Source organism: Conger conger, chromosome 7 (genome assembly GCF_963514075.1).
Source record: "Conger conger chromosome 7, fConCon1.1, whole genome shotgun sequence".
Taxonomy (NCBI): Eukaryota; Metazoa; Chordata; class Actinopteri; order Anguilliformes; family Congridae; genus Conger; species Conger conger.
In genome coordinates this window covers 52,566,667-52,588,317 of record NC_083766.1, presented here as the reverse complement: position 1 = coordinate 52,588,317, position 21,651 = coordinate 52,566,667, and the positions used below count along the sequence as shown (strand labels likewise).

Genomic DNA, 21,651 nt, shown 5'->3' with positions numbered 1-21,651 from the left:
ACATATTTATAAATGATAACGATAGCCCTTGTTGTCAAAAGGAGACTTGACAGAATTATTCAAGACAAATAGGCCTTGATGTGTAATTATGTTTTTATTCACATTTGCACACGTCACAAAAATGCATCAACAAGCTTGTAAATTTCCTTCTATATAATTGTAAAAAACAAGGAAAGAAATGAGAGATAAGTTACATATTCACTGGCAGTCAGATGTCTTTCTTAAAGGCACTTCAATGTTTTCAAGAACACCAGTGCAAAAAAGTATGTCATCCTTTATCCCCCATCTCTGTCTCTTTCTCTCACTCTCTCTGTCTCGCTCCTTCACACACACTGAACAAAGCGTTTAAATGTACAACAATTCACCACAATATTTTACAATTCACATTGCGCAATTCTTTTTTATATTTTATGACACATACACAGATGCAGACACACACACACACACACACACTTAAAGCGCTTCACTCAGTCATTCTCTTGAAAAAATGATTGCTGATTATATTACATCCAGATATTAAAGCACAGCCATATCTTTTTCGCACAAGATCACTTTTTCCTATGTTAATGTGTATGTGAAGCCGAAATAACAGAGGCCATCGAATTACATCATACAAGTTCATAATTCATTTTATTTTATATTGTTTTCTATTCCTTTCTTTGAAGTAACATGGTGAACTTATTTATAATTTATAATAATAACAAAGCAATAAATAATCTTGTTGATTTGGGATTTGGCGGCACGGATGGTGCAGTGGGTAGCACTGCCGCCTCACAGAAAGGAGGTCCTGGGTTCGAATCCCCGTCGGCCTCTGTGTGGAGTTTGCATGTTCTCCCCGTGTCTGCTTGGGTTTCCTCTGGGTACTCCGGTTTCCTCCCACAGTCCAAAGACATGCAGGTTAGGCTAATTGGAGAGTCTAAATTGCCCGTAGGTATGAGTGTGTGAGTGAATGGTGTGTGTGCCCTGCGATGGACTGGCGATCCGTCCAGGATGTATTCCTCCCTTTCGCCCAATGTATGCTGGAATAGGCTCCAGCCCCCCTGCGACCCTGTTCAGGATAAGCAGGTTCAGATAATGGATGGATGGATGGATTTGGGATTTTTTGTTAGGAAATAAGTAAAACACGTTTTAAAAATACATTAACTAGTAAACCACAAATTGACCACATGGCTAAGGTGCAGAATATGTACATATTTTGATACTTTAAAAAAAATATATTGAAAAAAAATGTATTCATCACATAATTTGGTTTTGTTCATAGATTTTGAACTTATGTTGTGTAACAAAAACTCCTATCAAGAAAAGGCACAAATTTGGGGTAAAATATTTCAATTCACAGTGATAAAAGTGTTCGCTCTGACCATAGTGGGTCAGCATTCCAGTGCTCTTGAGTGTGGGTAATATGCCCAACAGCTCCATTTGTAACAGTCAGCAGGGCAAGCCAAGTGTTCACAGAGGGCACTGATCAGGCCAAATTCAACGTCCTTTCTGGTTCTGGTCCAGCAGAGATCTCTGCCGAACCTTAGGGAAAAGCTGCAAAATCAAGAGGAAGAAGTATATAAGCATATCAAAGAGTCGGCGTTCATTTGAAGTCATTCAACACTACCATACATGAAACCATTAAATGAACAAAAGGCAGTTGCTCAATTAATTTTCTGTTGGCAAGCGCTAAAATGTGAAGTGTCAAGATTCTGTCTCTTATAAATCAAATTCAAGTCGGTACACTCCAGAATATAACAATGAATTCTACACCACTCATGTGTAAAAACAAATTGACCTATTATCCATTAAACATATATACAACTTTTATGTACTGTGCCCTCCAAAACACAGGTAATGCACTAAATAAAAGCTCAAAAATATGATTCATTCATTCATTCATTTATTATCCTAACCCGCTTATCCTGAACAGGGTTGCAAGGGGGCTGGAGCCTATCGCAGCATACATTGGGCGAAAGGCAGGAATACACTCTTGACAGGTCACCAGTCAATCGCAGGGCAAAATACGATTCAATGATTAGAAATATTATTCTTTTTGCCGAAGGTGTTTTTGTACGTGTCAATTTCAGAAAATCTTACCGCAAAATAGTTGCTGGGCACAAACCCCTCCCTGTTGCCGAGCGACGCCCGCCACCACTCCGCCCCGCCTTGCTTGTTCTTGACGGTCACCGTGTCACCCTCCAGGAAGCTCAGTTCATCAGGGGCCTGGGCGGGGTACTCCCAAAGGGCATAGAGCACCCCACCGTTCTCCACACCCATGGCCTCCTCCACGCCTGCGAATCAAAACACACCCTTTCACACCCGCTAAAGCACGCTGACTCACTGACTCGGTTTCTGTGACAAAATGCTTTGGCGGCAGACTGGAGCTGATCATCACTAGAGTATTCTGTCACTCTCAGGTCACAGAGCAGTACATACCACGTGTAATCAGACTCAAATTAATGTCTGAAATACTTTAACTCTTTAGTCATCAGTGAACTTCCAACTGACAATTGCGAAATAAAAATTTTCCCTGGTGTAAAATCCAGCTATCACCAGCTTGAAACCACCAGCTACATAGCTTGAGCTGGAGTATGGAGCTGGTCTGAACGGGTCAACCAGATACCAGCTGTTTCAAAACCTAGCTTGAGCTGTTTTTTTCAGTAGGGTATTTTACCCAATATTCTGAAAGAAATAACATAGTGTTTATGAAGTTTAGCTAAAAATGATTTGGAATTTACATGGTTGTTTTCCAAAAAAATGTAAATCAGCATGCAAAGAGTTAAATGGCTATAAATAAGCATTTGAGCCATGTCCGATGAGGTCACAGTGGCTGGGGAATGTTATGGCTGCACCGATTGCTTTGTTGTGCTCTGTTGTTTTGCCGTGACCATGTTTGGTCTTGTTTTGCTGTTGAGCCCCGGAACACCAGTGCCTGTTAACAAGTGTGTGTGTTCACCCCAGTCTAATGAGGTCACCCTGTTCTTCACAGTGGCTGTCGAATGTTGTGATATATTACGTGTCGTGACCTGTGTTCCATTGCAAGTGTTGACCGGCTGTGTGTGGAACACAGGGAAGGCCAAAATACACTAAATTGTGTCTCGTTAAAATAAGAAAAATATACCCATAAATGTATCCAGAAAATTACAATAAAAATGGTGGTGGTGTAAATAGCTTTATCAGTAATGTGGTTTAAATCGGAATAAAGCTGTGATTACTGCTCCCAGAAGAAACTCACCACAAGAAATCAATGCCTTAACCCACGCTAAGTCTTCATCAGGCGCAGCCAAGAGCCAGTCTAAGTTACTCATTTTTTAGTGGTGAAACAGGAATCACAGGGTGTGGACTTTTTTTTCACGCGTTACGTGTTTGTACCCTAGATGTCCCCACATTGAAACTGGACAAGCAAAGTAGTCACTTTCATTTCCCAACTATCACAACCAAACGCAAACCTGTAGGAAAATATGGACCAACTTTGTGTCACCCACTGACTATCCAGAGGCTCATGAAAAGTGCTTTGAAGCCTGGGAAGTCAAGTTTACCAGCACCACCATGTTGTATCATTTTGTACCAGAGACTGTGTAGTAGGGAAGCTGACGTAGCTGAAAGAGAGTGACGGAATCTGTCCCTCATTCGTCAAGTAAGTATTGTCCTAATAACACAATAATTGAAAGGAAATCGGCACACGTGGTGGCATTTGATGAAGAAAAAAAAACCTTTTTCTTGTGTGAAATTTATTTTTTACTTCATAATTTACCACAATCGTTCCACTGACTTTACATTGAAAATGGGTCTGAATGGCCTATACTGGAGCCAACCACAGTAGTGCTCATGAGCACCATCTCTCAGCATGACCAGGAATAAGCTTCAAAAAAGAATTCAATATCCAAGTCTTTACTGATTAGTAGCGTGTAAGCTATTATACTATATCATCAATTTGACAAACCTTTCTACACCATGGTTACTTTAAGAAAATACAATAGCCTTTGAACAACGAGCAAAAATGTATAGAAAAAAATATTAATGTCTGTCACAGCAGCCCCTTGCTAAATGCAAATCCTAGCTACACCCCTGATTTGCATTTAGTACTTTGGTGTAGAGGTGCACACAATGAAAAAAGAGGTGTGTTACATGTTACATAAGTGACTGTCTGGGTGACAGCCCCTGCCTCACCCCTCAGGAAGGCCGTGCACTCCTCGAACCCCGCTGCGTAAGGGTCGCACTTCTCGACGGCCGTGGCTCCGTCGCCCTCGGTGACCGACAGCACCGCCGCTCCACTGCGCACCAGGTACTCGCACATGGAGCGGTCGTTACAGGCCGCAGCACAGTGCAGGGGCGTCCTGCCAGAAAGGAGGGGGGGGTACATTAAGTACAGGAGTCCCACACTTATTTGGATGATTAACTTTACAATATTTTATTACAGACGCATTCAAAAATATTAGCAAACCTTAGAATCGTGACTTTCTACTGTACCCATTGGAAAATAATACAGTATGAATGAATTCATACATTTTACTAAACAATGGGTCATATAAAATATTTTTGCTCATTAAATGTATCCTGGCATGACAATGAAGTGTCAAGAAACCAATAATGGGTGGAGTTACCATATGTTACCAGTAACAACAACAACCAATATTTCCAGGTTTTTCACTATGTAAATTCAGGAGCACACTTTTCAGGAAGTAAACAAACATTTAAAAAATGAGACGCAGCTTCGCTGACGTTTTCCTTCCTCAACAAGAACAACGATATGTGAGGATTTTATACTACATGTCACATACTAATCAGGATTTAGTATGCTAATACAAAGTATGCAGTAGACAGGGCTCTGATTTGGACACAGCCAGAGACAGAGTAAAGGAAAAGAAGCAGAAACAGATAGTCACCAGCCGTGGCTGTCCGGCGCGCTGACGTTGGCCCCGATCTGCACCAGGAAGTCCACGATGCTGTAGTGCCCCCCGCAGATGGCATTGTGCAGTGCGGTGACGCCCTCCTCGTTGGGCTGGCTGGGGTCACTCATCTACACAACACAACCAGGATTTACCCAGGATGCCCATCACTTAACACACAATGCTCTGGAGTACTGTCTCCCTCCTTTTCATTTGTGTTTTCACTGACTGCTGACAGCAATTCTTCTACTTCTACTCAGGTCAAGGATTTGAGTCTGACTCAAATCATAATCTTTGTGATGTGTGACTTGACTTGGACTCGAGCATCCCTGACTTGGACGTTGAAATTTTTTGTGTAGTAGTAACTGTATAATGGGCTTTTCATAATAAAATCCAAAATGCTAAATATAAAAGGGGGATTCAATGTCTCTATCTCCGTGTACTTGTAATCAATTTTGACTTGGACTTGGTCTCATTTTACATTTTACATACATTTGGCAGATGCTTTTAATCCAAAGTGATTTACAAGTGCATAAATTCCTCAACAAGTGAAATCATCAAATCCATTAATAGCAAAACACGTATTTTTTTGTTGTATTTTTATTTTATTTTATGAATATTTTAAATATATTATATGTTGTTATATATATATATTTTAAAAAACTTCACTTGGATTTGATGTAAGGTGACTGCGTTTTCTGACACAGCAGTTTGGATCTGTGGTGTTTTATGGCGTGCGTACCCTACCTCTCTCACGGCCCTCTGCACCGTGTCGAGCTCCCCGATCAAGGCCCCGTCCAGCAGCAGCACCAGCGGGTTCAGCCGGGCCCGGTGCCGACACCGCCTGCGGTTCAGAGGCCTCTTCAGGATGGACTGCAGGCCCTGCCGGAGAGGGGGAGGGGAGGAGGTGAGTGTCTGTGCCCTGTGTATTCACACCAGACTACAGGGCAGCCTATAGCCTAGTGGCTACGATGCTCGACTGGGACCTGGAAGGTTGGTGGGTCCTAGTCCCAGTGTACCCACGATAAGATCAGCTGTTTGGCCCTTGAGCAAGGCTCCGGGGATATTGTTCCCTGCTTAGTCAAATCAACTCGCTTTAGTTAAAAAACCGTCAGTTAAATAACTGTCATGTAATGTTTTGAAATACTTGAACTCTTAGAGTTGTCAGCTTATGTTTCAAATCAATTCTGCACTACTGCAGAGATCTTTCAACAAAAAGCTAACAAAAAACGTGTGACAGAAGAATTCTGTGCTGGATATTAGTGACAATAGGTGTTTTCTTTTTAAAAAGAGTCAGTAATCTGTCAATGTTTTCCAGGTGTCCAGAGGAATAACGTATTTCACATAACTGACGCCCCACCTATGGTGTGTACACTGACAGTTCCAGCCTGGGATGGGCTCCCTTCTCCAAAAACTCTCGGAAAAACAATAAAGGGCGTAAAGGGGTATTTGTCAGCGCCTCACCTTGTGCTGGGAGGTGACCAGAACAGGTATGGGAAGGGAGGCTGCAGCCGCCTTCGGGCTCTCCTCTCCCTCCGAGGAGCTGCTGGATTCGCTCCCTGGCTCCCCCTTGTGGTGGAGGTCCTTCCTGCTGAACAGCTTGTGGATCATCTGCTGGTACTGCCGGCGGTGGACCAGGGGCAGGGGCTGGGTGAGGCTGCCCCTCCTCTTCAGAGCTCGGGGGATTTCAGAGCGCAGGAGCAGCAGCTCCGGGCACCCGGGGGCATCAGGGGCCAGCGCGGGCAGGCTGGTGGGGCTCCTGGGCCGGGGGGTGGCCCCAAGACCTCCCTCCTCCTTCTCCGGGCCTGGTTACAATCGTGACGCAAGCACAGGAAGGAAAAAAAAAAGAACGGATTCCACTTTTAATCATTTATCCAAACCTGAGGTGGGGCGTCCAGTCACCTCACATTTTTAAGCAGCCTGTTAGATTATTTTAGAACAAGTTTGACAATAAATTGAGCACGGGATGGGTTGGCAACCTGCTCAGAAGTTATTAAGCGTGGGAAAACCTGCAACAAGCGAGTCTTGACAGATATCCAATGGTAAAAAAGCAGCATGTGTAATAACCTGTCAAAACACTGCATGCCAGCTAGCTGGGTGGCTGGCTAGCTGACATGGCCCACACACAGAATGAAAACAAATATGTGGTACATCAGGTTTTTTTTCCAAGAACTAAGTTACTCATTACAATGTACCACATTACATGTACCGCCCTTTTCATACAATGTGTCTTGGGCTCAGGAGTGACTCAGCCCTATAGCTTGGCTTGGTCTGAGTTGAGACATAGCTGGCCTCATCTCACCAGAGAAAGAGTGTGAAGAGTAGGTATTCTGGAATGTTTTCATCAGATAAGTCAGTGTTCTAGAACTGCATTGTTTTCAATTGCCACTGGTTACTATTACATCAGAATTATAATGTTCACCTTAACCCTGCGAAGAGTAGGTATTTTGAACTTTTCTTTTTTAAGTTCTAAGTTAGTGTTCTTGAACTCTGCTGCTTTCAATTACCAGCAGTGTTTGATACTGTATACCAACATTAGAACATTCAGTTCAGAACATTCTAATCGCATACGTATTTGTGATCTCACAACTTAAACGGTTAAAGCTACTGTTACATTAGCTCCTGCAAGACTCAACTGCCGTTGGTGACAGAACGGACGGAAACTGTCCTGCAATACTGTGTATGGTGGCACTAGTGCGCACACACCCTGGCTGCAGTAACTGGAGAGACCAGGGGAAAGGCGATAAGAGGAGAGTCTGGCCAAAGATGGTAAAAGAGAAGATGGAAATCTCAAATATCAGCTCCTACTCCGCGTTAGCCTAGCTGTACAAGAGGGCAGAAAGTGCCAAGAGCATGCACGTAAGACTACTGTCCCTCTCTGAGAAAAACCATAGAAAGCATTCAATTTCAAGACACTGCACATGTTGGATCACGAACAACTATGAGATAAATCGTTTTTATTTCTCCGTTAATGTTATATTTCAGCCAAATAAAGCTTCACTTTCATACCTAAAACCTAACAATCTAGGCTGTCCAATGACTCATGCACAGCCAACAAGGAATCAGAAAGTACCAATCAACAGCTCATGGAAAGAAACTTTCCCGTAGGGACGCATAGTAAAAACAGCATTGAGGTTGGGACTTGTTTCTCTCGTGTCGGGCCGTACCTTGTCTTGCTGGCTGTCTCTGCTCCGTAGCTGCAGTCTGGCCCGGATGCAGCAAGGCGTGCTGCAGGTAGGGGGAGCCGTCCCCCTCCAGCTCCATCACACGGGGGTGCCTGGTGACCAGGACGCCCAGTGGTCTTTGGGCGCGCATGATGACGGACAGAGGGACGGGGTGGTGCCAGCGGGGCCGGGGCACAGAGGGAGGGGGGCAGAAGTTCCGGGAAAGGGTCGGCGAGCCGTAAGGCGACAGGGGCACGGCCGGGGAGGAGGATCGCTCGGGATGCAACGGATTCAGACGGATGTTGCGCGGGAGGGAACTTTGGGGCTGGAACTGTAGAGTGGAAGAGAGGGAAAGAGAGGGAAAGAGAGAAAGTTACATGACACTGTTTTCAAGCAGGGAAACAGCATGTAATGCATTACACACACACTTGTAATGCAAACACAAACAAATTAACTAACTACCTAACTAATTAACAAAGTAGCTAGCTACCTAACTAACTACTGACAAATTGACTAACTAGCTAACTAATTATGATACACAAAAATGTATAATAGGCCAAAACTAAACTTTAAATAGGCCTGAAATAAACAAGTGCATATTAAGGCACACAGATAGACACTCACCTTACTGAACCCTGGAGGTGGGGATTCCAGGGACCCATAGGCTCTCAGCCTCTCTGCCTCTGTACAGGAGACTGACAGTCAGTTCCACACAGCAATTACACTCACATTTACATTCAGGCATTCACTCAGACACACTTATCTGGGTCCTCACATACAGGTTCATCCAAACAGTGCTGCTGTGCCATGGAGTCAGTGATGTCACTGATTACAGCACTGAATACATGATCTTTCTACATAAAGTATTGCACAGTGACGCCACAGTCATGTTGCTGAGGGTATTGAGCAGTACCTGTGTATTTACAGATATGTGTTCATACCCTTTGGGTCACACGATGTCCCAGTGCCTTACACATATCTTTGTTTTTTATCAAACTCTGCCTTTCTTTTAAATGTAAGGCTTTTATTATACAGATGTGTATTATGTTATTCTGAAGCACTCTGGCTTATGGCCACCCGATAAGGTTATTACTATTATTATTGTTATTATTATATCAGGACTCACTTTCGTACAGGTGCTGGGGTTTTCGCCCGTAAGCCATGTCCACATCGTTCTCGCTCCACTCTGCGGGGATTTTCCGTCTTGCCGTTGGTGACGCTACGCAACAGAAGAGCAACCGTGTTACTTTGCACAGGTAGCTGCCTGCTTAGCACACGCCAACAACACCGTGCCCACCCGTCACCATGACGACTCCGAGAGCACTCACCGGTTTGGTTTTGAGAGCCGAAACTCCTCGGGAGGGAGCCGGAGTGGGATATGGCGAGCAGGTGAGGGGCGGTTCTTCTTTCGGTTCTGGGAGACCTGATGGTGCTGGAGGGGTACGGGGACATTGGGGAGGGGTGCGGCCTCAGGTGAAAGGATTGGTCCATGGCCAGGGGGCTGGGGCAGGGGGGGGAGCTCCGCTCCAGGAAGGGAGAGCCCGGGCGGTCCCTCGGGACGGTGTCGTACTGGAAGATGCGTTTTCGGGCCTGGGGGGAGGGGGCCTGGCGGGAGAGGCTCTGCAGGCCACAGGAGGGGGACAGTCTGCCGTTGCGGGACAGGGGAGGGGTGAGCTGGCACGGGGGGGAAAAGACAGGAAACGGCGACAGCAGGGATTTACTGTCGTAGGCAAGCGAACTTTGTGAACGGGGGCTGGCGTCAGTGACGAGGAGGGTCGGGGCGTTCGACGGGGGTCTGGGGCTCCCGGGGTCCTCCTCGCTTTTGGACGAAGTCGGGCTGCTGGCTTTGGGAGACGTCTGTCGAATTTCTCTGGAGATACTCGGGACAGTCTGCATGACGACAACATAAAAATACTCACGATTCTGGACAAGTAATACACAGACAAGAGACAGGATGGAGCAGGGCTGTGTTACAGTCATTTAACTGCTCTTCTAGCTGAGAGGTTGTGGGTTCAAATCTCCCATGCAGGTTTAAAAATGGTTGGAATTTATATAGCGCCTTTATCCAAAGTTTTACAATCGATGCTTCTCAATCACCCATTCATACACCAATGGCGATTGGCTGCCATGCAAGGCACCAACCAGCTTGTCGGTTTAAATCCCATGTGGGTGACATGCTGTGGTATACTTGTGCAAGGTGTGCAAGATATATATATATATCCCAAAATAGGTATATCATGAAGCAGGATTACTGAATTAGCGGGATAAGTGCTGGATAATCATGCGTCATGATGTAATAGGGGTGACATGGCTCAGGCAGTAAGAGCAGTCGTCTGGCAGTCGGAGGGTTGCCGGTTCGCCTAGGCTGTGTCGAAGTGTCCCTGAGCAAGACACCTGACCCCCAAATGCTCCTGACGAGCTGGTCGGCACCTTGCATGGCAGTCAATCGCCGTCGGTGTGTGAGTGTGTGTATGAATGGGTGAATGAGAAGCATCAATTGTACAGCGCTTTGGATAAAGGTGCTATATAAATGCCAACCATTTACCATTTACCCTTCATTTATAAAAAAACAAACCATGTCAGGCCCTCTATAAAGTGAATACAGGAGTTGGGTGGAGCAAGGACATGACAGTCATTGTTGTGGAGCATAATAAATGGAATGCATGAGTATATGAGTATTAAAATATGAATATACAGGCGCAGATAGCATACATCAAGCTGGGACTCTCCGTCGGATGAGCACTCCTTCATCAGACTGTCAAACTCCCGGGAGAGGTCGTCAGCTGTGGCCATGGAGGCATTCAAATCGCTGCTCAACATGTGGACTACAGGCGCATACACACACACACACACACACACACATATACAAGCAGATGAGATGGTCACACTTTACAATAAGGTTAATGAATTGGCATTAAATAATGTAGTTGTTAACATGAATTAATGATGGACAAATACATTAATTAAGCAAGAAATTAACTTTTCATTAGTTAATGCATTTGTTAACAACTAACTAACGTATTTGTTACATGATATGTATACATTAGCAAACCATAGGATAATTATTTAGCCATTAACAAATACATTAACTGACTTTTTCATTGCAATATGAATTGGCAAGAAATGTAGTTGATAACATGAATTAACGATGTACAAAGACATCTGTACAGATGAACTTCTCAGCAGTAGTTTAGTTAACAACGACATTAGTTCATGCCAATTCATGGAACCTTATCGAAAAGTGTTACCAATAAAATGTGTCCATTGAAAAAGACATTTTCAGTTGCAGAAAACTGTAAACGGAACATTTTTCAGTAAAAAACTCATTTATTTTCACTCACAGAGCACGCTGCTGCTGGAGCAAACCTCTGGATTCATGACTGCTGGCTTTGACTGTGTTTCCCCTTCAGAAAGCAATATTTGTGGAACTGCAGAGAAAGAGCAAATATATCTGTCAGAACATACGTTTACACAATTCAAAACATTCCTGGTCCTCTTGCTCCTTTCCTTGCTGTAGTAAAAATATGTTTTAGACTAATTCTGGCCTTCTTACATACCCATGAGCAGTGAGGAGAGAGTGATGGGCAAAGAAAATAAATAATAAACATTCTTACAGATCAACATTTTTGTATATTTCATACAAACCATCCCACATTACGAATTAGATAAATACATGTAAATACATTCTCTGAATAGATGTATTTAAAACGGTCGATTTAAGCCTACCCAGGATGTAACCTACCCAGCCTACCCAGGTGCAACAGGGTACACAGATTCAATAAAACACTAAGCATCATTCAAACAGTAAGCATTAAACAGTGAATATCTTGACCATTTGTTTATAAACAAATAAATACACACTCCCATTTTAAATGCAGTGTGAGTGATATAAAGGAATGTATCATCTAAATGCACACAAACATCACATTGGAAGTTTTTGGTCCTAAAGTTGCAACCTCTTCCTTATTGGCTCAGGGCTTAAAGCCTGGTTCTCTGTGACTCACTGAGACTCAAAAAAAGGAGGGGAAGTGGGGAAAGGCAGGGGGTTGCTCTGGACTCTCTGGTACAGCACACCTGTCAGCTATTGTCCCACACTGATTTAATGTAATGACCCTGTATTCTGTCTGTTAGTTTATTTTGTGTTTTTGTAACTTTATTATTTTTCATATTCACTTCCCTGTCTGCGTGATTCACTATTTGGCTGTTTTCGGAATTTTCCGATTTCCCCACGATTCCTTCTCAGTCTAGCTTTACTTACTTCCTGCTTTCTCTCCATTCATGTTTGTAGATAGCACTAACTAGCATTCAGTAGTTTGGGGTATTTATAGTTTAATCACATAACTAACATATTAACATTCTCCCTATTTCTGTACTGCTCTGTAGCTCCACCTCCCTGTTCTATCTCTAAATTGCTTGCCTTAATTCTGCAAAGTGTTTGCACCTGTTCCCTACTATCAGTACATTCCTTAAGTCTGTGCAATTGTCTACTCCCTAATCCGGAGCCGTTTGTATTACATGTGTCTATGTGAAGCCAGTCCTGTGTCTTCATTCAACCCTCATTATTGTATGATTGCCCTTTCGTGTATCTCACCTGATGTCTATTTGTTAGATTACCCTCACTCCCATGCGCCGCCTAGTTTAAATCCCTCAGTGTATTTAAACCTCAGTCTGAGTATCCACCCTTGTCAGAACGTTGATCAATATTTCAGTGCCGATTACTAGTAAGCCTGTTATACATGAGATTCCTGAGACACCCTTTGCCTGACTTCGAGTTTGCCTGTTCCCTTCTGTTTTGTTTGCTTGAGATTTTTTTGGTTTTTGATCTTCGCTTTGTTCACGACTCTCCCTACGCCTACTCCTCTGAACCTCTGCCTTTCTGATCTCTTGGATGTTGACCTTTGGACTGTTTTTGTTACCCCCCTTTTGCATCTCGATTTGGCACTGTGTTTACTGGACTACTTGGCTTTGACTCTTGGACAGAAATGTTTTTGGAATACTGTGGTTTGGGTTTCTGGCTGTGAGCGTAACATTTAACCTGCACCCTCTGCAGCAAGAATCCTGTCACCAGCTCTCTTTTGGTTTGAAGGCAGCCATTTTGGCTTAGAAAATGTGTACTTCAGGTTTAAACAGGCTGAGAGATCATTGATCAAGAAAAGATTATTTGTTTTTATGCAAATAAGCGCTCTCTTTTTCTCACACTCAAAGAGTAGGAGCACGTTGCCACACACGTTCTCTCACACACACACACACACACACACACACACACAGACGTATTCGGTATAAAGAGGTAGTACAGTTCAGTCCGTAAGTATTTGGACAGTGACAGATTTTTTGTTGTTTTTGCTCTGTACTCCAGCAAACAAACAGTTGAAATAAAGCACTATGTGGTTAAAGTGTTGATTTTTAGCCTTAATCTGAGGGCTTTAATATTAATATTGGGTGAACAATGTTGGAATTGTAGCCATTGTTATACATAGGCCCCCAATTTTAGGGGACCAAAAGTAATTAGACAATTGGCTGTTCAAAGGTTTCGAGGACAAACTGTAGGTTTCACCATCAGTTTGTGCATAAAAGAGCTAGCAAAAGTTGATAGGAGAGCTGATTTGTGGAGCGCCATCTGCATTTAGGGTCTCTTGTTGTCTCTGAACATGAGGACCAAAGAAGTGGTAATACCAGTAAAGCAGGCCATCATTAGACTGAAAATTCAGAATAAATCAACCAGAGACATAGCCTAAAAATAGGTGTAAAAAAAAAATAACACATAGAAACCTCTGAATGGTGAGGAAAAATCCCTCTATAACTGTTCAACAGATCAAGAATACTCTCCTGGATGTAGGCATAGATGTGTCAAAGACGACCATCAAGAGAAGACTATGCTAGCATGACTTCCAAACAGAGTTCTTTTCTGAAACGGAGTGTTTTGAAGAAGATTAACCTGTACCAGAATGATGGAAAGAGCAAAGTCTGGAAGCTAGAAATAACTTCCCAAGAACCAAAGCGCCATCATCTCAGAAACATGGTGGTTGGTGTGTTATAGTTTGGGCATGTATGGCTGCCACTGGTGCTGGCTCACTTGTGCTCATTGATGATGTCACTGCTGCCGGCAGCAGCAGGATGAATGCTTCATGGAGTACAGAGCGAAACCACCACCAAAAAAACACGTCAAAGTCCAAATACTGAAGGACTGCACTGTATGTATAAGGATCTCACACCCTAGACCCACAGCTTTATGCTCACGCTGAAATTCACAGTGTGAGCAAATTCCTGCCACACCCTCTAACACAACTGGTCCCACTCCTGTGAGTGTGTCATCCTTCATGCAGACAGAACCAGCTCCCATGTAGACCTCTATTCGATGACTAAGTCGATGAACAACCTTCTCCTCTTCCAGTAGATAATGAAGAAGGCTCTCTGCGTAACTTTCTGATGAAAGTTCTCACTCCCCAACACACACCTACCGCCCTCCACATGTTTTCTGGCCCCACCCCCCACCCTCCACAGCTGCTACACCACCTCAGCCGTTACCAGAGACATGCGTATGCTCTGGATACTTAAATACATCATTGAACAAGAGGTGAAGAATGGCGTGGGAGGAAAGGAAAGATGAAAGGATTAAGAGAATGATTTTAAATGCTGTTAAATGCAGGGTGGGCCCTGGAGTACAGAACCCAACACCTTCCCTGCCCTCAGGCTGATTTTGTTACACAGCATCTTATAACAATAACAATAACCATTTATGGCTTTTATAACTGTGCAGTCTATCCATGCCTAAATAGACAATTAGATAAGCAATTGTGCCCAATTATTACAACACACTGTGTATGAATGACTGTAACAGTCCACAAATAAAAGCTTTGAGTGCATCTGTACATGATATAAGTGCAGGAAGCAAGCCTTCCTAACTTGTCAGACGTACTGTAAGCACAGTTTGGTTCCAGTAAAGATTTGGCCAGATTCCCCCAGGTTTGAGGGACATAATTTAGTTCTGTCAGTCAAATGAGTCTCCTTATGCCCACAGGACAAGTGGCCAAGATTTTCACGCATTTCTCACCCCTCTCTCAAATGTAACAGGCATCATTCTGGGATCCAGTGAAAGAGCCACTACCCAAGTCACAGTTACAGTGCTCAGCGTAAATGAGTACACCCCCTTCGAAAAGTAACATTTTAAACAATATCTCAATGAACACAAAAACAATTTCCAAAATGTTGACAAGACCAAGTTTTATAACATCGGTTTAACTTATAACATGAAAGTAAGGTTAATGATATAACTTAGATTCCACATTTTTCAGTTTCTCAAATAAGGGCGATGCAAAAATGAGTGCACCCCACAACAAAAACTACTACACCTAGTACTTTGTATGGCCCCCATGGTTTTTAATGACAGCACCAAGTCTTCTAGGCATGGAATGAACAAGTTGACAACATTTTGCTACATCGATCTTTTTCCATTCTTCAAGAATTACCTCTTTTAGAGACTGGACGCTGGATGGAGAGTGATGCTCAACATGTCTCTTCAGAATTCCCCACAGGTGTTCAATTGGGTTCAGATCAGGAGACATACTTGGCCACTGAATCACTTTCACCCTGTTCTTCTTCAGAAATCCAACAGTGGCCTTAGATGTGTTTAGAATCATTGTCATGTTGGAAAAGTGCATGACGACCAAGGGCACAGAGTGATGGTAGCATCTTCTCTTTCAGTATAGAGCAATATATCTGTGAATTCATGATGCCATGAATGAAATGCAGCTCCCCGACACCAGCAGCACTCATGCAACCCCACATAAGGACACTGCCACCACCATGTTTCACTGTAGGCACCATGCATTTTTCTTTGTATTCCTCACCTTTGCAACGCCATATAGTTTTGAAGCCATCAGTTCCAAAAACATTTATCTTGGTCTCATCACTCCAGAGTATAGAGTCCCAGTAGTCTTCATCTTTGTCAGCATGGGCCCTGGCAAACTCTAGGCGGGCTTTTTTGTGCCTGGGCTTTAGGAGAGGCTTCCTTCGTGGACGGCACCCACGCATGCCATTCCTCTGCAGTGTACGCCGTATTGTGTCACGAGAAATAGTCACCCCAGTTTGGCTTTCTACTTCCTTAGATAACTGCAGTGAACTTGCATGCCGATTTCCTTCGACCCTTCTCATCAGAAGACACTGCTGTCGAGGTGGTAACTTCCATGGATGGCCTGGACCTCTCTGTGAGATGGTTGCAGTTCCATCTTTTTTAAATTTTTGTATCACTTTTGCTATAGTATTCTGACTGATAAGTAAAGCTTTGCTGATCTTCTTGTAGCCTTCACCTTTGCGGTGTAAAGAAATTATTTTCTTTCTCAGGTCTCTCAACATTTCTCTTCCATGTGGTGCCATTGCTAACAACATGAAATGGGAAGGGAAGTAACACCCTTTTATAGTCAACAGTCTGCTGGACACCTGTGTAATGAATACTTAGACTCACCTGTGGTTGATTATTGTTAAATTAGACATTTGTAGTCTAAAATTTAGCTTTGCTCCAGAGACTTTCAGTGGGGTGTATTCATTTTTGCATCACCCTAATTTGAGTAAAACTGAAAATTTTGTTCTCTAAGTTATATTATTAACCTTACTTTCATGTTATAAGTTAAACAGATGTTAAATAAAACTTAGTCTTGTCAACATTTTGGAAATTGTTTTTGTGTTCATTGAGATATTGTTTAAAATGTTACTTTTCGAAGGGGGTGTACTCATTTACGCTGAGCACTGTACACACTGTAATCATTAGCTCCACAAGCAGGAAAACTCTAGAAGGTTCCTAAACCTGTCAATACAGGCTCTTTGACACATGCATGGACACAAACTCGCACACACACACACACACACACACACAGCAATTACAGTAGTGCAAGCTTTGTCACAGCTAAGAGACTGCTAATCCTACCCTCATGAGTGTGTAAACATGTCTTTCTGCCAGTTCTGCTGATCCCAAAGACGCCTATTTATACAAATCACTTCAGTGGAAGGAAGTAAGATTTTGTTTGTTTTTTGATACTATGAAGTTATGATCACAAAAAAAACAGGACCAATTGGTTTTGCTCAGACTTGTTAAATGCAGAGATGCCATTCTTAAGTTCTTTTTTCAGTGCCAAGGATGATAAATCTAAATATCTTCTATGAGTTCATAGTCACAGTAAATATTATTCAATATTAACTTTATCTTCCACTGTGTGTGTGTGTGTGTGTGTGTGTGTGTGTGTGTGTGTGTGTGTCTATGCCACAGATTTTGGGTCCCGTGAAAAATCTGACATTGGGCCCAACCACCCCAGGCTGCCCCTTCCATTGCCCCTAGCACATTTACAGCTCAATTTGAGGGCCCATGTCAGTCAGGGTCCTCAGAATCTTCCTTGCCGGCCGCATACAGCACCCCCATGTGTGTGTGTGTGCGTGTGTGTGTCTGTGTGTAAGTGAATGAGCGAGTGCACAAGGTGTGATTAATGGTGCAGTGCTGAAACGCCCACGTTGTCTCAGCGTGTGACTGGGATGAAGGAATCTCTCGTCTCTTGGCTGGCATTCCACATGGGTCTACACACTGCTGTCAAACACTGACTGCAGCAAGTCTGAATATCCATAAACAACAGCAGAGAACTGGGGGGTATGCAGGGGCTGCGAGTGCTAAAAAGTCATCTGAGGTGGAGAATGTTTGGGTAGCGCACCAATCTGACATGAGCATGACTTTGTCCAGAAATTATAAAAATGAATATTACAAGGTTAAAAACTACACGGTTAAACTGCTAGAGGAAACCCAATGCAGCAACACAGGGAATCGTCAGAGCAACAGAGATGAGGCCAACCTATCAGCTGGTTCAATCTCTCTGTCAGTGCTTCTCAAACATCCCAAGGTAAAATAAACATGTTTAAGTATTTTCAGGTTTGGGGGGTGGCTTAGTGCATTGAAAATAGAATTATAAGATAAATGGCCTTCCTGGAAATTTGTGGACATTATTTAACACAAATGAGTCAACCATGGTTACAGAAGTAGAAAGATGAGGTTGGAAAGAATGGATGAGGTTGGGCCCCACTGATGTCAACAGCGGGCCGCAATGCATTGCAAACCTGGGGCCAAATACGTAACACGGGTAAAAATGTGAAAATCTCCCTCCAGATTTTCAACAAGAACATTTTTAGTGTTTTTTTTTTATATAATTTGAATCCAGGTCTGCTGTGACGTTGTTGCTATACCTTGTGGAAACCAGAGTACAAAGCAGAGTATTTCTGCTAATAGTCCTCAGTGCCACAACACTACTGCGAAAGGGAGTTATACGAGCAATGAAGGGATTGAATGAGAAAGAGCAGTGCCAGTCTGTTTATTTCAGTCCTGTTTCGACTGTCATATTAAACTATTTTGCAACAGCTGTTGATTCAGTTCCAGTCAGCATTTTCCAATTCATTTAAAAGGCAGTATCACCTTAATGATAGTAGGTAAAAGTAAGTAAAGTAAATCACTACAATGCCTGTTTAAAACTGAAATGGTGTTTTGAATTATTTGTGTCAACAGACTGCTTCACTCTTCCAAAAAAAGGTATGAAGACATGCCTATAAAGGTATAAATGCATGTGACGGTAGGCCTACCCTATAGGCACGTAAAATTGTAACTCTACCCAAATCATTCAGTTGTTGCTTTTTTGGTGTTACTACTTTTGTGGTCAGTAGTATCACAAAATCAACTATCAACACACTTTGTGCCAAAGTTACTACTTTTGTCTTAAGAATAAACAATTTATGTGTTAAAAGTGAGACTTTATATAGGCTACAGACATGGAGGTGTGCTTAAAAATGACACGTTATCTATTTTGAGAGCCTACCCCCACTGTATTTTATTAGGGATTTATATTCATGTGACTTCACACCTGTTTTAGTCTTAAATATTACCACAGGAGGTGTGAATCACCGCGTGCAACTTCATGACTTCATGAATTCTCAACAAACGCTGCGGTAATTCAATGGCAATGGCCTTTTGGGTGAGTAATCGACTTTTGCAGAAAAATATTGAAAGGCAAAAAGTAGCTACTTACAGATCTGTTCTACAAATGAGTATCAGAACAAGATTACCACGCAAGATAAAAGCCAAGCAACTGTGTTGATGCATAACCACTGCGTATGTCACAGACAGACAGTAATAATGATCAATATACGTTTCAAAAACTCGTTAATCCGCTTCCCTGGGGTGGAGGTATCTGCAGGGAAAACATCAAGGTTCGCAGCCTCTGTTGAGGAATCTGAATTACATGCGCTTTCAAATATGACACTGCGTATTACTTTCCATGGACCAGCTCCTCGATTAACAGCACCTGCACAGATTGCACTGAGGATAGCCTAGGTGGTCTTTCACACGTTTTCATTTTTGTTTAATGTAAGTGGTAACTCTATGCACAGATAATTAAAATCACTCTTCTTCCCGACAAATTTGTATTCGTTCTGTACGGACAAGTTAAGAGAACGTTAGCTGTCCAAACATGCTGATTCACTGCGACAGAAGCCAGATGCCAAACGTACAAACCTACACAAACACCACTCCTAGAAGCGTCTCGTTGCGTCTACCACAATGCTGTAGGCTATACTTGAATCAAATTCAATTGAGCTGTAGGCTATGAGAATGAACGTTATCAACAGGCTAAAGAACAGGCAGTTTGACTTTACAAAATAACAACAGTTCACTGCGCGCGGTTGTTTGCTGTATTTATTTGAAAGTATTATTTTGTCCAAAGTAGATATAGCAATCATTGTTTTCCTTTCCTTTTTTATTTATTTTTATTTAGTCGCTGTATTTCACACCAGCACAAATAATGTATAACTGAATTACATGCACATTTTTCAAAGAAATAATGACATAGTGTATTATATTTCATGGACCAGCTCCTCAATTAATAGCATCCGCAAAGATTACACTGAGGATAGTCTTTCACACGTTATCATTTTTGTTTCATGTAAGTGGTAACTCTATGCACAGAGAATTAAAATCACTCCATTACTCTTCCCCACAAATTGTATATTCTTCATTCATTTATGGATTTGAATATATGTTACGCATATCCACGGCATAAATAAAAATAAATAAATAAAGTTGATTTAGCTTAAAATTAAAAGCAGAGAAAACTCTACCGACGCGTTCCGTCAGTTAAAAACGAAGCAATGACCAGATACAATTTTTACTGGGTCTCCTATGCCTGGTGCAGCCAATTTTGCAAAATCGAATTTCGGATTAAAAGCGTCCAGACAAAGAACCATTTTACCCGACCACAAACCCTCTAGATAGGCATCTTGTGTCGAAGGAACCTTTTTTAGTGTGCCCCACAGACAGCCTATAAACAATGAAAATAGGCAACTGTTGGCGATATCGACAATATCGTAATCAGCAATGAATGTGCTGTCAGTAGTCTATCATATAATAAATTGCCCAAAACTAAAACACAACAAAAAATGTCGATATTTTATGCCTGTTTACACCAAGGCGGTTTATAAACTTACCCCTATGAGAGCTTCTTGTCTGTATTCAGTTCCACATGCCACACAGGGTTCGCGTAAGTGAACTTCTTACTCTACTGCAATATACTTTCAGTCCTCACGCTTATCTACTACCAGTAGTGTTGATGAATCCGGGTGGAATGTAGCCTAGTCCAACCCTCTGCCTGCGTAAACTGATTCAGGTGTTCCCACGGAACGGCTGGGGTTGGGGAAAACTAGACAACCCAACGAGTATCACTCCTAGAAGCGTCTTGTTGCGTCTTCCACAAAGCTGTAGGCAATACTTGCTTCATATTCAACTCAGCTGTAGGCTATGTGGATCAACCGTGCAAGCAGTTTGACTTTACAGCAGTTCAATTGTGCTCGGTTGTTTGCTGTATTTGTTTGAAAGTACACTTTCCCGAGTAAATGCAGCAATCATTGTTTCTTCAATCAGCTTTTGTTGTTGTTGTTGTTGTTTTCATTATTTTTATTTAGTTGCTGTATTTCACATCACAAGTAATGTCTTACTTACCGTTCATAAATGACCGGTAGTGTAGTACAGGTTCAGTAGTCTATAGCTAATGATCCAAATAAGTCATATATTTAAAAATGTCTGAATGCCCCTTTCAGTGCCAGGACAGAAAAACCTCACAGACTGCAAAAAAAGAAAAAGGTTATTTTCAGACATGTATAACGAGAAGGTGGACAATCCCGCCATTCAGGTGTTAGGTGTCAGATGGGAACTTGAACAGGGCTTCATTGTAAGGCAAAAGAAAGGAGGTAGAAGTGTATTGGAACAACAGGCCAGAGATTCAGAATGATAAGAATAGCCTACAAGCTGCAAGGAGTCTGAAGTAAAAATCCATAAAAAATAGAATAAAATTAAGCATTATTATACTTTATTTTTAATATAGACTATAATGGGCAAACACACAGTTTACAGCTTGGAGTATTGTAGCACAACTCCATGGTATTTAAGGCAGACACTGTCAGGGGTTCCTCAATTAATGTCGACTGAAAAATGACAGGTCATTCAAGAAGTTTGTGAAATATGAATTAAATATTGCAAAATGGACACTGTATATGGATTCTAGTCACCCCTGATTATAAAACACTTTTATTTGTAACTATAA

The 21,651-nt window shown here is 42.5% G+C and overlaps 1 protein-coding gene across 2 annotated transcripts; it reads right to left on the bottom strand.

Annotated features, from left to right (window-relative positions):
* Positions 1 to 75: 75 nt before the first annotated feature.
* LOC133132988 (relA-associated inhibitor-like) lies at positions 76 to 20,682 on the bottom strand. 2 transcript variants are annotated; one of them, XR_009709186.1, is made up of 14 exons: positions 20,540 to 20,682; positions 11,377 to 11,463; positions 10,748 to 10,860; positions 9,364 to 9,925; positions 9,162 to 9,254; positions 8,660 to 8,718; positions 8,039 to 8,366; positions 6,336 to 6,676; positions 5,619 to 5,753; positions 4,869 to 5,002; positions 4,153 to 4,319; positions 2,080 to 2,273; positions 1,362 to 1,533; positions 76 to 1,048 (listed from the first exon to the last, which is right to left on the bottom strand). XR_009709186.1 is itself a non-coding variant. In XM_061248853.1 (13 exons), exons 2-13 carry the CDS (start codon positions 11,411 to 11,413, stop codon positions 1,477 to 1,479), a joined length of 2,220 nt encoding a protein of 739 aa, XP_061104837.1. In that variant the 5' UTR covers positions 11,414 to 11,463; positions 20,540 to 20,682; the 3' UTR covers positions 76 to 1,476. The 2 variants fall into 2 exon arrangements, 1 of the variants encoding a protein (XP_061104837.1); XM_061248853.1 differs by having other exon boundaries at positions 76 to 1,533.
* Between the last annotated feature and the right edge of the window lie 969 nt (positions 20,683 to 21,651).